Source organism: Erpetoichthys calabaricus, chromosome 4, assembly GCF_900747795.2.
Source record: "Erpetoichthys calabaricus chromosome 4, fErpCal1.3, whole genome shotgun sequence".
In the NCBI taxonomy this organism is placed as follows: domain Eukaryota; kingdom Metazoa; phylum Chordata; class Cladistia; order Polypteriformes; family Polypteridae; genus Erpetoichthys; species Erpetoichthys calabaricus.
In genome coordinates this window covers 222,711,292-222,726,855 of record NC_041397.2, presented here as the reverse complement: position 1 = coordinate 222,726,855, position 15,564 = coordinate 222,711,292, and the positions used below count along the sequence as shown (strand labels likewise).

At 39.5% G+C, this 15,564-nt stretch overlaps 1 protein-coding gene across 1 annotated transcript in view; it reads left to right on the top strand.

Annotated features, from left to right (window-relative positions):
* The window catches only part of LOC114650602 (rho guanine nucleotide exchange factor 17-like), a 274,372-nt gene that overhangs the window by 157,038 nt on the left and 101,770 nt on the right, over window positions 1–15,564 (top strand). The window contains exon 2 of the mRNA XM_028800349.2: window positions 6,421–6,498. Within this exon, the coding sequence (XP_028656182.2) occupies window positions 6,421–6,498 (78 nt within the window). The remainder of the gene's footprint in view (window positions 1–6,420; window positions 6,499–15,564) is intronic.

Here is a 15,564-nt window from a genome sequence, read left to right as displayed (position 1 = left end):
ATTGCACAGGATTACTATAAAAGCAACATTTACTGTACTTAAAATGGGTAATATCTTGGATTTTTAACATATCAGAATTCAATTACTATAACCTTAAAGAAATAACATTATTGAAATGGTGCCCATCCTGAAATAAAAACAAAGAAGCATCTATTGTCTCAGAAGAGCAATTCTTGATTCAATTTATTTAGCTACTTTGTAAAGAGCCCTTCAAAGTTTTGTCACTGGTTTAATCTAATTACAAAATATCATCAAGTAAGGTCATTGTTTACAAGTGTTCAGTTCATTTTGTCAGGGTTCTCAGATGTCAGTAGATGATGAGATATATAGATGGAGGCTCTGTGTCTCATGAAACCCAACAATTTACCCTCCTGTCAAACGCACATAGTTGTTCATATGACCTGAAAGCATTCTTAATCCCCTGTAACAGCAGTATAAGCTTCCTAAAGTCATCCCAACTTGATGCTGTATGGCTGTCTTTTTTATCATTAGCCAGACCAGAAAGGAATAAACTGTCATGTGTGTACACCCAAGTATGAGCTCTGTTTATTTTGGGCTGCAGCTTTTCAGTTTCCCTTTTTGATCATTTATGTCTATGTATAATAATGCACATTGTGAGTGGTTGTCTGGTAGGCCAGCAGACACCTTTGGAAAAACTGGTGAAAGTTGAAGGCATAAAAATGTATAGGTCTCTCTTAGTCCATACCTTGAAAAGGAACTCATACTGGTAAATGTAGTGGCTTCCGAGTCCTAGTGTGAGTAAAATGGCCACCAGGGAGCAGTTTTTCCAACATATGTCTAAATGATGCCCCAGGAAAAAAATGTGAGCCTTAGGCATTATAAAAAGTAATAGTTATTGGGAGGCTGGTGAAATTTCAAGAAAACGTACCCATACATACAGGAGTTTCTGTAGTTGCCAGAAGTAGGTTATGCCTGATCTTAGGTTTCATTCCTGGAAAGGTCATGAAACTAAGTACAGGCTGTCAGTACCCCCACTGAACTTAGGTTTTGGGGCAAAGGTTTGACTGGGAGGGTGGCAGGGCTGTCAAAGTGATGAGGTATTATTTAGGAATTAAGTGGAAGAGTTCTGTGCTGCTTGATGCACTGTGTCTGTGGATAGTGGGTAAGTGGGCAATTCAACTCAACATGGACTTGAGCCTGTGTAGCCAGGCCCAGTGGGGCAGCTTTCTTTTGTTGTCTGTTAGCTTGCTTTGTTACTTCCTTTTGATTATTCATCCTTTTTGTTTTTGTATAATAAAACACTTTTTGACTAAGTTTAGGTTTTCGCCTTTGTTTGGTCTAGGTTAGGCTGGTACAAAAAAGTGGCCAACATCACATAATATTGATTAAAAATATACACCATTAAAAATATGTTTCAGTATGGAATGTTAATATACTGAAATTTTGCCACAGTTCAGCACAAAATATTTTTTAAATTTCAATTCCACAAAATTTTCTGAGGCCTTTTTTTCCCAGTGGACTGAATTTTCATCCATTTGTCCACCACCATACACAGCCAATACAGACAAACTGAACTACTTGTTGTGCAGAATGCTTGATAACTAGCATACTACACTGAACTGCATCAGATATCCATTCTTCTATATGGCTGCTAGGAAAGTGGGGTGCCCATGACCAAGAGTCTCTTCATGGGACTGACAAGATTATTTTAAGACCCTCAAGGGAACCTTGGGAAATGCTCACAAAGACACATGGCAAAGTCAAAGACACAAAGATCCTAATTTCAGATGTATTTAATATGGCTTTGTGGCCTCTAGTTATAACATTTATTTATGCCATTGACCTCAATGCACAAAAATACTAATTTAGTATGTATTGTAAATGAAGAAAGGTTTAGGACAAGCTGGTAGCAAAGACAGGATTACTCAACTGCATGCTGAGAGCCTGAAAACGGAACTGTTTCATACTTTTCATACCAAAATATGCCTACCGTGCCTTGAAGATCATGAAAGCAAGTGGACGTATATGGTTGTGATTTGGATCTGGCTGAAGAAAATATAGTAAAAATGAAGAACAATTTCCCAAGACAAATTGTGAATGGCAGAACAAGGTTGAATCATCTGCTTATGTCAGGAATGCTTGCATTTGTGTTATTCCCGTATTACACAAGTCAATGGTTTGGATGTGGTCCAGTCATTCCAAATTTTTTGTTTAATATTTTTATACAGATGTGTCACCCTGTGTGAATAACTAATAAATCTTAAATGCCCAGTCGCTTTTTATCCACTTATTTCCCAAACCTGCTTATACCAGTTACTTCCTAGTCTCAGGACATGCAAGCCTTATAGTCTTAAATAAAAGGCGCAAGAGAATATCTTCGTGCAGCAGCACACACCAGAGCCCCAGCTCCGAGATGACTGTTTGTGTTGATCTCCTAATTCACATAAATGTCATCAAAGTACATTTTGTGGACTTCATATTTATTCAGGTGATTTGAGCAGTTGCTGCTTTATGTGATTTATGGAGCTTAACAGACCACAGCTATTTGTATCCACTCCAGCAGCCACAAGCTAGCTGTTTGCCAAGGGCTTGGGGGCTTTTTTGTTGTCTTTTTTTTTTTCCCCTTGGAAATTTTGAGAATATTAGTGAAGGCCACCCAAGCAGGAGGAAGAGTGCAGTGGATTCTGGTGATCTTGGGTAAGTTTAGTTCCTTCGTTGCACTAAGGATGGTGCTTTTAAAATCTAGCATTAGAAAAGAATTGAAAACAAACAACTGATAGCACGAAGACTTGAAGCTGTGTGCCACTGGCAGGTGAAGAGTCAAGTCATAAAGGGGATGGCCAGCTGCTTGCTGTAGGTCACTCCAGTCTGGCAAACCGACTGTTCACTGAAATAGGCCCAGATAGCTCCTTTATCTGGAGAGGATGGACCTTAAGTAGTGAAGTGCATGGTGTCCAAAACAGATGGGGAGCCAGAGCTATGGAGACAGCAGTGCTGGACTTGAACCTAAGAAGTTAAATAGCAGGAATGAAGTAAATCTGTTATAAGTGTTAATTTGTAAGGAGATTTTACTTAAGGAGTAGTGATTGTAAACTCTACATAATTTCTTTCAGTGTTAGGGGGGAGAACATTTTCACATCCCAGTCAGATATTCAGTTTGTGCGGTCATATGTTTTTTTTTTAATTAAATAGAACTGAACATCATAAACACAATGATAAGTACCTGTATAATCAAAATTAGCAGACTTTCTCTGCTGCTGTGACGTTCCTAAGTACTTCCAACTTGGTTCACTGTAGGAGGTGAGATACTTAAAAAGAGCATAATGAGATGATGTACAATGATGACTCTATGAGCCTATAATATAAACTTGTAAACAAAAAAATAATGAAAATATCTTTACAATAGCTCTAAGACAAAGTACGATGGGCCTTAAATCTAAGCAGCCAGCCAGGCAGCCATCCTCTCTGTCTTTCACACATGTAGCATCCTTGCTGTTTTTCTTTAAGAAGTCTGGAGCACACAGTCACCTCTTCACCATTCCCGATGGTGACCCCGCAAGGTGCACATTGCGATTCTCAATATGCAAGCAAGTCTGAAGTGGATTTCTACCTTGTATTGTAACTTTACCTTCCATCTTTGCCAGTCTCCCCAAACAATTGGCAGTACCTACAGCATCTGATGTCCACAAGGAGGACAGCACCGATAAGCCTTAAACAATAAGGCACAGTTCATAGTTCTGAGTAACTGTGATGTGATCACAGTGCAGTGTTAACCAAACAGCACACACAAAAAAACAAAGAACAAAACAGAAAGGAAAGCAAGGGAGTGAAACACAAGATGGCACCCATCTTTCACATGCCTTCATCTTTTGTTTTGTTAAATGTCTTATCTTACTGCTTGTTTAAATTGTTCACCTGATCTTTCTGCTTTAAAAAATATCCATCATCTAGCCGTTGATCAAATATTCACCAAAGAAAATAAAATTGGAATATGAACAATGTGTATTTTTTCTAGCTAGTATATTTCAACACTTTATAATGAATCTTCTAAGAAAATGGCGTACACACAAATGAAGCTGTGGCACACCTAAACTAGGGTCTGAGAACTCTGATGAACATGCATAAATGAACTAGAGTCTGACTACTTTTGAGGTGTAAGTAATAGATTAGCATCACATGGTCTTGTCTGATTTTGTTGTAAACCAAGAGGAACAATATGTTTGTAATTCTAAGAATAGCCTGTCTCACTATAGTAGTGACTTTTAAAAGACACTCAATTTCATTAAAATCTCAAGTTAGAAACCTGAGTGCTTCACTCCAGCTCCCAAGGATCACGTTTGCCCACCACTCTTAAATTTTCTTAGCGTCCCCTTCAGATGTAAATTAATTTCCATTTTGTTTGCCTGTCTAGACATTTGAGAATTATAACTAGAAGGCAAAATCCAGGCTGCCAAGAAACCCCTAAGTAGATCTGCCATTTGATTAGAGCTCATTAGACAATTAATAAGATGCTGATGTGTCAGGTGCACGTTTGCCATACTGCGGTCTCCAACCAGTTATGTCTTCATTGAAAGAGGCGAGTTATCTGGAAGAATAATTTTCCCTACATTATTTATAATACTGAGATATTGAATAAATTGGATTAATTTTTTCCGCAGAAGGTCTTTGTGAAATTAAGACCTACATGGATCTATGAAATGATGCAACATGAGCATATAAGATGGTTAAAGAAGCACTTTTCTTATGTGGTTAATTTTGAGGATGTTTTTTTTTTTCTTCTTGGTTCTGTGTTCTGCTCACCTGGGCTGTTTCACATATTGTATTTCCTGGTAATGCATCACTACTGAATAGGGGGTACATTTTTTTCTGCACTCTGCTTTTATTTGTATATCTTCCCTCAATTGACAAACATATCCTCTAGATACTGTATCTGCTCAAATGGGGGCATTGTTTTTTTGGATGACATTTTTGTTTACCAATTGGCTGCTTTCTCACATCAGCCCCCATGCATTTGAGCTTTATTGCTCCTTGGAATTGATCCTCTGACTTTGGCATCACCACGACTCCCTTTTGTGAAAGCATGGCCTATTAAAAACTCCCAGCTGTTACATATCTACCAAATGCCCCTAAGCCATGCCATGTGCTTAAGTCTGTTACACCAAAGTCTCTGGAATAAAAGTTGATGTGTAGCTGGTCAGTATTGTCAAATGAGTGGTGTTTCTTAGGTCACTTCAGATTTCCTCGGATTCATCTACCAGGTAAATCCTAGTGTGTATGGGAAAACAGCCAGACAAACTGTTAAGGTAAATACGAATGCAGGTGTTTGTCATCACAAAGCAGGTCAGAGATGTCTGCAGACTTCTTTGATACAAATAATTACCATCCCAGTGACTCAACTGGGGCAGTGCAGTCAATGTGGCCTAGTGGTTAAGGCAGTGAACTATAAAACATGAGGCTGTCACATCATTTCCTGCTTCCTGGCCCTTTTCCTAGTGTCTTAAAATTGCAGTGTTACAACTGTAAAAAAAATATAACTAAGGAACTGTATTAAAGCTCTATGGTGGTAAAGCTCCTCAGCACTGAAAGATATTAAAATGGACAATACATTAAGTGCATACTGGGTGTGTTGTGTGTTGATTCTTCTGAGTCTTGGAGCTGGGTATTGGTTTGTACTGTTAGAGACAGCCAAAGTGCATTCTGTCCATTATACAAGTTGCCTGTTTGTACTGGTGTTTATGTGACTACTTGAACATTATATTTCTCCTTAGAGTTAATAATATAACTCTGTCTGTAGATTGTATGCCTTTTAAATTAATTTTAGTCTTGAGTGTTTCCTCTAAATGGTGTGTCAATATGGTAAAGGAGCTGCTTCATCTAGTGTATCTCATTTCTCATCTTCTTGTAGGATATTTTAGTTTTGAGCAAGGTGGTATTGTTCGATACAGTATCTTGGGGGCCTTTCCATTTTACAACATGTGTCAGGCATATATTGGATTTATCAACATATTCCTCCAAAAGGAGAAGGTTGTATGGAGCATTCCAAGTGTGTGTTCCGTGGGGGTCATTCATAAAGAGCATAAATTGGTTGGCACGTCACAGGGGCAAGCACCATTTCACTTGGAAGGAGGGTGGATTGTTGAGTTTTTGCATTTTGTATCCCAGTAATGCATTATTACACAAGGGAATCATGGGAGAACAGGAGACTGGTGCTATGTTGGGGAAACTCCTTATCAAAGCTGGCAGACTGCAGATAAACATATTAAGAAGGACTTCCATAAAACAGTCCCTCTCCCCCTGTTTCAGTAGGAAGCCATTTCTAGATGTGGTTTCTTTTCATTTTCCATACCACAGAACTGGAGAGACTGGTCACAATTGTGTGTTGGGGATTGTGCTCATCTGATTTTCCCCAAATAAGGGCAGCACCTGCTGGGTCCTGATTGTCACTTTGTGTTTTTGCAGGATATGAGGAAGCATGTCATGATGACCCTACTGGACACAGAACAGTCTTACGTGGAGTCCCTTCGCACATTAATCCAGGTAGGCATTGACATTACTTTAGAGAGCCTGCTGATTCAACATTTTCTGTTACTTTTCTTTCTTGAAAGTGAAAGAATGATAACAGCTTTTCCATAAGTGTTGTAGTTTGAGAGTCCTCTGTGTTTCCTTTGATGTGAAATGTGAATGACTAGTTAGGTGTAGGACTTGTGATCCAGGAACATGCCTCTTGTACTTTCCAGGCTTGCCAGTTTTCAGAAATATATTATCATAGTTATCAGTTATTGTCAGTCAGACCTATGAACCTCATACCTTCCTGTCTACCAATTCTTGCCTTCATCTATTTAGAATGATGACAATTTTTGTGACTTCAGAGTTAATACTGCTGCTGTGGATTCCTCGGTTTGCATTTTATAGAAAGGCCACTTTGACTTAACCTTTACTATTTTGATTTTCAATGTACACAAATTGAAATTAAACAGAGTAGGTATTTCCACTTCCTCTTAACGTGAAAACATTTTTGTGGAAGAATGGTTTCAAATATTTGGTGTTGTTTTTTCCATTTCTAAATTAATACTGAATCAAGGGTGTACGTGGATGGCCTGCACTTATTGACTGTCACATTGTTGACATCTGTGGATGTATTTGTTTACTTATGCTGGTTAAAGTTATCACATAGTGACAAATACCTTTACACAACTAAGTCTTATTTCATCTCTTAGTGTTGCATTCTTTGCGAGGCCTTTTGTTTGAAGCTGGTCATGATACTCTTTATGGGCTGCTCATAGAACAAGTGTCTAACCAGGTGACTCAACCCACCAGCATAGGTTCCATTTGCCTGGCATGTCCAAAATACTGGATCACAAATAGCGACCTTTAACTCCACTGTTTTGACAGTTTTACACTTTGCTCTGTTTTTTCATCACTAACTTCCACTGTGTCATCCATAAGCAGGCAATAGCATAAATGTGTTTCTCTTATTATTATGATTTTTTTTTTACCAGTCCTCCTGTTAGGCTGCTTGGTTTTTTTCTGCTACACCCTAACACATCCTAAAAAAAAGTCTGCTAGGTCCTAAGAGAAGTCTCCTTAGGGCTCATCTATACTTCACACTCAGAACGCGTACGCTCCCGTAACATGGCTGCCACACGTTCCCAGCGTTCATTTGATGCATCCTCTGAGCAGGTCCTCAGAAATTAACATGACGCGTGCACAAGTTGCAGTACCAGCAAAAAGTCGGGGGGCGCAGTGTGCTAAAATTTACTATCTACATGTGACAGAAAGCCGCTGTGCGGATCCTATGAGATCGGTGTGCGCGCTTCGATGTTTGATGAATGGGTCGAAGTGGTGAAGCAAAATGCCAACATACAGATGCATTCATGGTATTCAAGCGTTGCATATTCCCGATCGTAATGACATGGTACATTTTAAAAGTCTCACATACCATCTTCTGTGCAGTCTTTTTTTCTAGGGCTTCCTCCGGTACTGACAGCAGTGGCAAACAGCAATAGATTGCCACTCTGAGCACATTAAATGTATGATATTCCTACTCTCTGCACATTTAGAATCCTTAGATTTATACTTGATATCACTTTCATGATGAAATGCATTGAAGTATGTATGTTACATTTTACAGATAAATCGGTAATTTCGTTTAAATAATGAATACTGTTAATAATGACACACCTGGTGGTGACACGGTGGCGGAGCGTTAGCCATGCTGTCTTGCAGGGAGTCACATCGCTGATATTCCCTGCCTGGAGTTTACATGTTTTTCTGCTGGGTTTCCACAGTGGGCTCTGGTTTCCTTCCAAAAATATGCAGATGTGGTTACACTAAAATGACGCCAGCGTGTATGTGTGTGCTTGTATTCACCTTGTGATGAGCTGATGCCTCGTCCAGGGATTGTTTCAGCCTCATGCCCAATACTAGCTGAAATGGACAAATCCCCGGACTGATGGATTTAATCATTAAACATCCTTTTCGGAGATATTGCTGTAAGGTGTCATCGGAGTTTAATGGGTGTTCCAGGCAATTCACAACACAGCGAAGCTGAACCTGTTCTCCCTGTGATAATATCTCACACTGCCACCTGGTGGATTTCTCTAGATTTATGTAAAGTATGCGTGCAAGTATAACAACATTTATTTATATAGCACATTTTCATACAAAAAGTAGCTCAAAGTGCTTTACATAATGAAGAAAAGAAAAATAAAAGACAAAATAAGAAATTAAAATAAGACAACATTAGTTAACATAGAAAAGGAGTAAGGTCCGATGGCCAGGGTGGACAGAAAAAACAAAAAAAAACTTCACAAAGCTGGAGAAAAAAATAAAATCTGCAGGGGTTCCAGGCCACGAGACCGCCCAGTCCCCTCTGGGCATTCTATCTAACATAAATGAAATAGTACTCTTTGTAGTTAGGGTTCTCATGGAGTCACTTGATGCTGATGGTCATACAACTTCTGGCTTTTAATCCATCCATCATTGTTGGAACATCATGGTGCTTTGAGTAGATGGTGGTGGCGCAAGCCACCACCAAAAGGACACCGGAAAAGGAAACAGAAGAGAGAGTAGGGGTTAGTACAGATTTTAAAGCCACCATGAATAGTTACTATAATGAATTGGATATACAGAGTATCAGGATTTAAATTACAGTAAAGTTATGAAAGGCCATGTTAAAGTAATGTGTTTTCAGTAGTTTTTTAAAGTGCTCCACTGTATTAGCCTAGCGAATTCCTACTGGCAGGCTATTCCAGATTTTAGGTGCATAACAGCAGAAGGCCGCCTCACCACTTCTTTTAAGTTTTGCTCTTGGAATTCTAAGGAGACACTCAGTTGAGGATCTGAGGTTACGATTTGGAATATAAGACATCAGACATTCTGATATATAAGATGGGGCAAGATTATTTAAGGCTTTATAAACCATAAGCAGAATTTTAAAGTCAATCCTGAATGACACAGGTAACCAGTGTAGTGACATCAAAACTGGAGAAATGTGCTCAGATTTTCTTTTCCTGGTTAGGATTCTAGCAGCTGCATTCTGCACTAGTTGCAAACGATTTATGTCTTTTTTGGGTGGTCCTGAGAGGAGTGCGTTACAGTAATCAAGTCGACTGAAAACAAACGCGTGAACTAATTTCTCAGCATCTTTCAATGATATAAGAGGTCTAACTTTTGCTATGTTTAAGTGAAAAAATGCTGTCCTAGTGATCTGATTAATATGCGATTTAAAATTTAGATTACAGTCAACAGTTACCCCTAAGCTTTTTACCTCCATTTTGACTTTTAATCCTAATGCATCCAGTTTATTTCTAATAGCCTCATTGTATCTATTATTGCCAATCACCAAGATTTCAGTTTTTTCTTTATTTAACTTGAGAAAGTTACTATTCGGGCGGCACGGTGGCGCAGTGGGTAGCGCTGCTGCCTCGCAGTTGGGAGATCTGGGGACCTGGGTTCGCTTCCCGGGTCCTCCCTGCGTGGAGTTTGCATGTTCTCCCCGTGTCTGCGTGGGTTTCCTCCGGGCGCTCCGGTTTCCTCCCACAGTCCAAAGACATGCAGGTTAGGTGGATTGGCGATTCTAAATTGGCCCTAGTGTGTGCTTGGTGTGTGGGTGTGTTTGTGTGTGTCCTGTGGTGGGTTGGCACCCTGCCCAGGATTGGTTCCCTGCCTTGTGCCCTTTGTTGGCTGGGATTGGCTCCAGCAGACCCCCGTGACCCTGTGTTCGGATTCAGCGGGTTGGAACATGGATGGATGGATGGAAGTTACTATTCATCCATTCTGATATACAAGTTAGACATTGTGTTAGTGAATCAAGAGAATCGGGGTCATCAGGTGCAATTGATAAATACAGCTGTGTGTCATCAGCATACCTGTGGTAGCTCATGTTGTGCCCTGAGATAATCTGACCTAATGGAAGCATGTAGATTGAGAAGAGCAGCGGACCCAGGATAGAGCCTTGTGGAACACCATATAGAATTTCATGTGTCTTTGAGTTGTAATTACCACAACTAACAAAGAATTTTCTCCCTGCCAGGTAGGATTCAAACCAACTTAAGACGCTGCCAGAGAGGCCCACCCATTGACTAAGGCGATTTCTAAGAATATTATGGTCAATGGTGTCAAATGCGGCACTCAGATCTAAGAGGATGAGAACAGATAAATGGCCTCTGTCTGCATTTACCCGCAAATCATTTACTATTTTAATGAGTGCAGTTTCTGTGCTGTAATTTGTTCTAAAACCTGACTGAAATTTATCAAAAATAGCATGTTTATTGAGGTGCTCATTTAACTGCATAATGACTGCCTTCTCTAGAATTTTACTTAAGAAAGGCAGGTTAGAGATGGGTCTAAAATTTTCAAGAGCAGAGGGGTCGAGATTATTTTTCTTAAGTAGGGGTTTAACTACAGCAGTCTTAAGACAGTCTGGGAAGACCCCCGTATCTAATGACGAATTTACTATGTCAAGAACATTATCAATTAGCACGCCAAATACTTCTTTGAAAAAATTTGTTGGTATTGGGTCAAGGACGCAGGTGGAGGGTTTCATTTGAGAAATTATTTTATGTAAATCAGGTAAATCTATCCTAGTGAAAGAGTTTAATTTGTTTATAACAGAATACTGGGGTTTAGGAGGATCCTTAGTGTTGGGGAGATATACTATGTTATTTCTAATATCATTAATTTTTTTATTGAAAAATACAGCAATAGCCTCACAGGTTTTACTGGAAGTACTTAGGAGGCATTCCTTTGAGTTACCTGGGTTTAACAGACGATCAATCGTCAAGAATAAGACTCTGGGATTACTAGCATTGTTATTTATAATCTTAGGGAAATAGCAGCGCCTCTCAAGACGGACTGTGTTATTGTATTCTGTTATTTTAACTTTTAATATTTCATAGTGGATAGTTAGTTTAGTCTACCTCCATTTACGCTCAGCTCTACGGCATGTTCTTCTTAAATCAGACACTCTTTGGGTCTTCCATGGTATAACAATGCTAGAAAATTTTTTAACTGTCTTTTCAGGTGCAACTATGTCAACAGCAGCTCTCACTTTAGTATTAAATCTTTCCACCTTACTATTTAAATTATCTTTACTATTATAGTTGGCACTATAAACTGACTGATTGCTTAGAATGTTTGTAAGTTTTAAAGCTGCTGATGAGTCAAAGAAGTGTTTTTTAACAATATGCTTCTCATGAGTGTTTTCTATCATTATTTCTATATTAAAAAGTAGAAGAAAATGGTCTGATAGACCCGTATCAATGACCTGCTTTATATCAACTTTTAGTCCTTTAGTAATCACTAAGTTTAACGTATGACCTGCTTTATGTGTAGGCTGATTAACGAGCTGTCTCAAATCGAAAGAGTCCAGGAGGTTCATAAATTCTTTTACTTTTTGGTCACACTGATTATCTATATGAAAATTAAAGTCGCCGACTATTAAGAGTGTGTCATAGTTCGTAATTAAAATTGACATTAAGTCAGAGAATTCCTCAAAAAAAGACGCTTTGAATTTTGGAGGTCTATACAAGGATAATACTAGAACGTGGAATCTCCATGGATAACAACGGCGAGATACTAAAAGGACTTGAATTTACCAAAACTGACATCATTACATTTTAAGCGTTTTGAGTAAATGTTGGCAAAGCCACCGCCTCTTTTTCCTTGGCGATCTGCACGAGTAAAACTGTAATCCGGAGGCGCAGATTCGATTAAAACAGCTGCGCCATCTGAGTTAAGCCACGTTTCACTTAGTGCAATAAAATCTATTTTTTTATCACTAATAAGATCATTGATAAAAAACGTCTTGTTAGTTAAAGCTCTAACATTTAATAGAGCCATATTTAATGTTTCAGAGGGGCAGAGATGAATACTATGTGCGTTATTGATAATTGGGACAGGAACTAAGTTATTTTTATTAGCGCCACTCTGTGTGTATTTTTTGTTTAATCTATTATCTATTTTTATAGTTTTAATACATTGTGCATCTAAAGTAGTAATTTTAATTAAATTATTGGTGTTTATGCCATATTGCGTAGATTTTCTACGTGCATTGAGATTGGTTATTACAGTATTTATGTTGAGCACTTTTATGGAAGATTTTGTTAAACAATTATCATGTCCTAGCACAGCAGTAGCATTTTGGAAGGGGTTAAGAGCAGAGATAGATAGTCAAGATAAACAAATTAACTTAGATATGTTTTCGGGGAGAACCCGGGCGCCGAAACTGTTCGGATGCAGGCCATCTCGCTTGAAGAAACGCGGTCTTTCCCAAAAGAGGTCCCAGTTGTTGATGAACCCGATGCCTTGATTCTTGCAGAAGCCCTGCAGCCAGTTGTTTAATCCTAGCAGATGACTGTAGTACTCTTTTGATCGTCTGACAAGAGGCAGTGGACCCAAAATGAAGATCTTTGCCGATGGGGTCCTCTCCTTCGTGTCTTTAATTAATGCTGTGAAGTCAGCCTTGAGGATTTCCGATTGTTGGTGCCTTATATCGTTTACGCCGGCATGCAAAACAATTGCTCCAACTGCCCTGTTCTTGTGCTTCTCGTAGATTGCTGGCACACGTCTCATCGGACACGAGCACCGGGAAAACAAGAAACAAATGATTTTCTATTAGGGCATGCGATATTGAGGTTTCTAACAATAGAATCACCTACCACTATTACATCACCAGGGGCTGAAGGTGAACTGGGGACGCGGAGAGGGTCGAACCGGTTCTGAGTTAAGATGCTTGCCTGTGCCGATGGAGGTGTTCTGGCCTTGAACCCCTGCCTGCATAGCTGAAATCCGCCAAGGTCATCATCGGTGTCGCTCCTACGAGGCGCGGGGGTGAAGTTCACTTGAGCGGCACAACACGGGGTTGATGTTACGCCGATTACAGATGGCGAGGACGGTTTATCCAGCAGCCGAGCCTTCAGATCTCTAAGGTATCTTCGTCTGGACAGGAGTTTCTGAATCTGTTCGTCGAGTGCCTGGAGTTCCTCTACTACGACTGCAACGCGATTCATCTCACTGTCGGCCATTGTCTGCTTCTGCTTCTGCTTCCGCTTCCGCTTCGTGCCCTAGGAAGAATGAGAGAGAGAGATTGGTTAGTAGTATAAACAGTACAACGCTTGCGTAGCAGGAGCGTCCTCTGCAGCATGCGTCGCTTGAAGTATAAATCTGGCCTTAGGGTTGCTATGGCCTTCCTGTAATATGGAAATTAAAATTGCACACAAAAGACTTGCAACAATGTTGATGTATCAAATCGTTCACTTAAATATCGAATCACATATTTGAAGATGAAGTGTAACTAATGGGGAAATACATTAAAAGCAAATAACAAAACCACTTGGTCATACAAAATGTTATGGGAATCTGAAACAAACCACTGAGCCCTTCACTTGAAGCAGAACATCTGGATGAGATATTGAAATTTACTCATTAGCTATTCAAGTAAGCTTGACACAGAGAAGGGTCTCCTATTGTTTTTAAAAGTAAATAAAGAAAAACATATGTTTATTACAACAACTTAAGCATAACATCTTATGATTTGCACATTATGCACTAAATATAAATTGACTACTCTGTTAGACCTTTGAACTGCTCCTCAAAGTCTATAGACTGGTATGAGTCCACTATGATTTTGGTCGAGATTATTACAGTAACGACAAATCTGTTAATGCTAATAGTAAAAACACATTAGTATTAAAAATAAAAAACTGAACTATCACATTAACACTTATATTCAGACTCTTTGCTATGACGCTTTAAATATGGCTCAGGTGCATTCCATTCTATTGTTCTTATTTGAGATGTTTCTACACCTTGTTTGGACTCTGCTTTTGCCAAATGCATTTGATTGCACATGGTTAGGAAAGGCACGTACCTGTCTGTTTGAGGTCCCACAGCTGACAATATGTACCAAAGTAAAAACCAAGCAATGAGATTTAAGGAATTGCCTGTAGAGCATAGAGACAGGATTATAAAGAGCCATAGATCTATGGAAGGCTACAAACAAATTTCTGCAAAATTCAAGTTTCCAAAGAGCATAGTGGCTTCCATAATTATTAAAAAGAAGATGTTTGGAACAACCTTCTCTTCGAAGAACTGATCACCCAGCAAAACATAGCAATCTGATGGGAAGGACCTTGGTAAGAGAGGTGACCAAGAACCAGATGATCACTCTGGCTGAGCCCCAGAGAACCTGTGTGGAGATGGCAGAAATGTCCAGAAGGACAATTATCTTTGCAGCACTGCACCAATCTGTGCTTGTTGGCAGCGTGGCTAAAAGGAATCATCTCCATAAGAGACCCATGAAAACTTGCTTGGATTTTGCATAAATGCACCTAAAAGACTCAGACCATGTTTCTGGTCTGAAGAAACCAAAATTGAAAAGTTTGGCTTCAGTTCTAAGCATCATGTCTGTTGGAAACCAGGCACCAGTCATCACCTGCATGATATAATTCCAATGTTGTAGCATGGTGACAGCAGCATCATGCTATAGGATTGTTTTTTTCAACAGCTAGGGCTGGGAGCTGAATAGAGCAAAGTACAGAGATATTCTTGATGAAAACCTGCTTCAAGATGCTGTGGACCTCAGACTGGTACAACTTTGTAAATGTTCCTGAGTAACCCAAGAAGAGCCCAAGCTTATTTCAGGTTTTTTTTAATTAAATTTGCAAACATTTCAAGTGATTTCAGCATAAGGCTCCAACATAACAAATATGAAAAAAGTCAAGGAGGTCTAAATACTTTGTGAATTTTCATTGATATATATTGTGACAGACAGCTGGGCCGATATAATAGAAAGACCAAAGGAGTACGTAGATTGTGTAGCACCACCTCGGATTCCTGCATGGCTCCATTGGAGTTGGAGTTTGGCACAGCCCTGTTGGGTTCCATGGGAGCCATCAGCGTGAGATGCAGAGCCCTAGTTTGGGTTTCCACCACACCTGGGAGTACGTCCAGATAAAACTGATGTGCCACCTGAAGTGCTCCCAGGTGCAGCATAAAAGAGACTGGCTCAGTTCACTCCCCTTATATCCATGATCTGCTTCTCATAACTGAGAGGGCATGGCGGATGATTGGGGTTGATTGGGATTAGGGTTACCTAGTAAG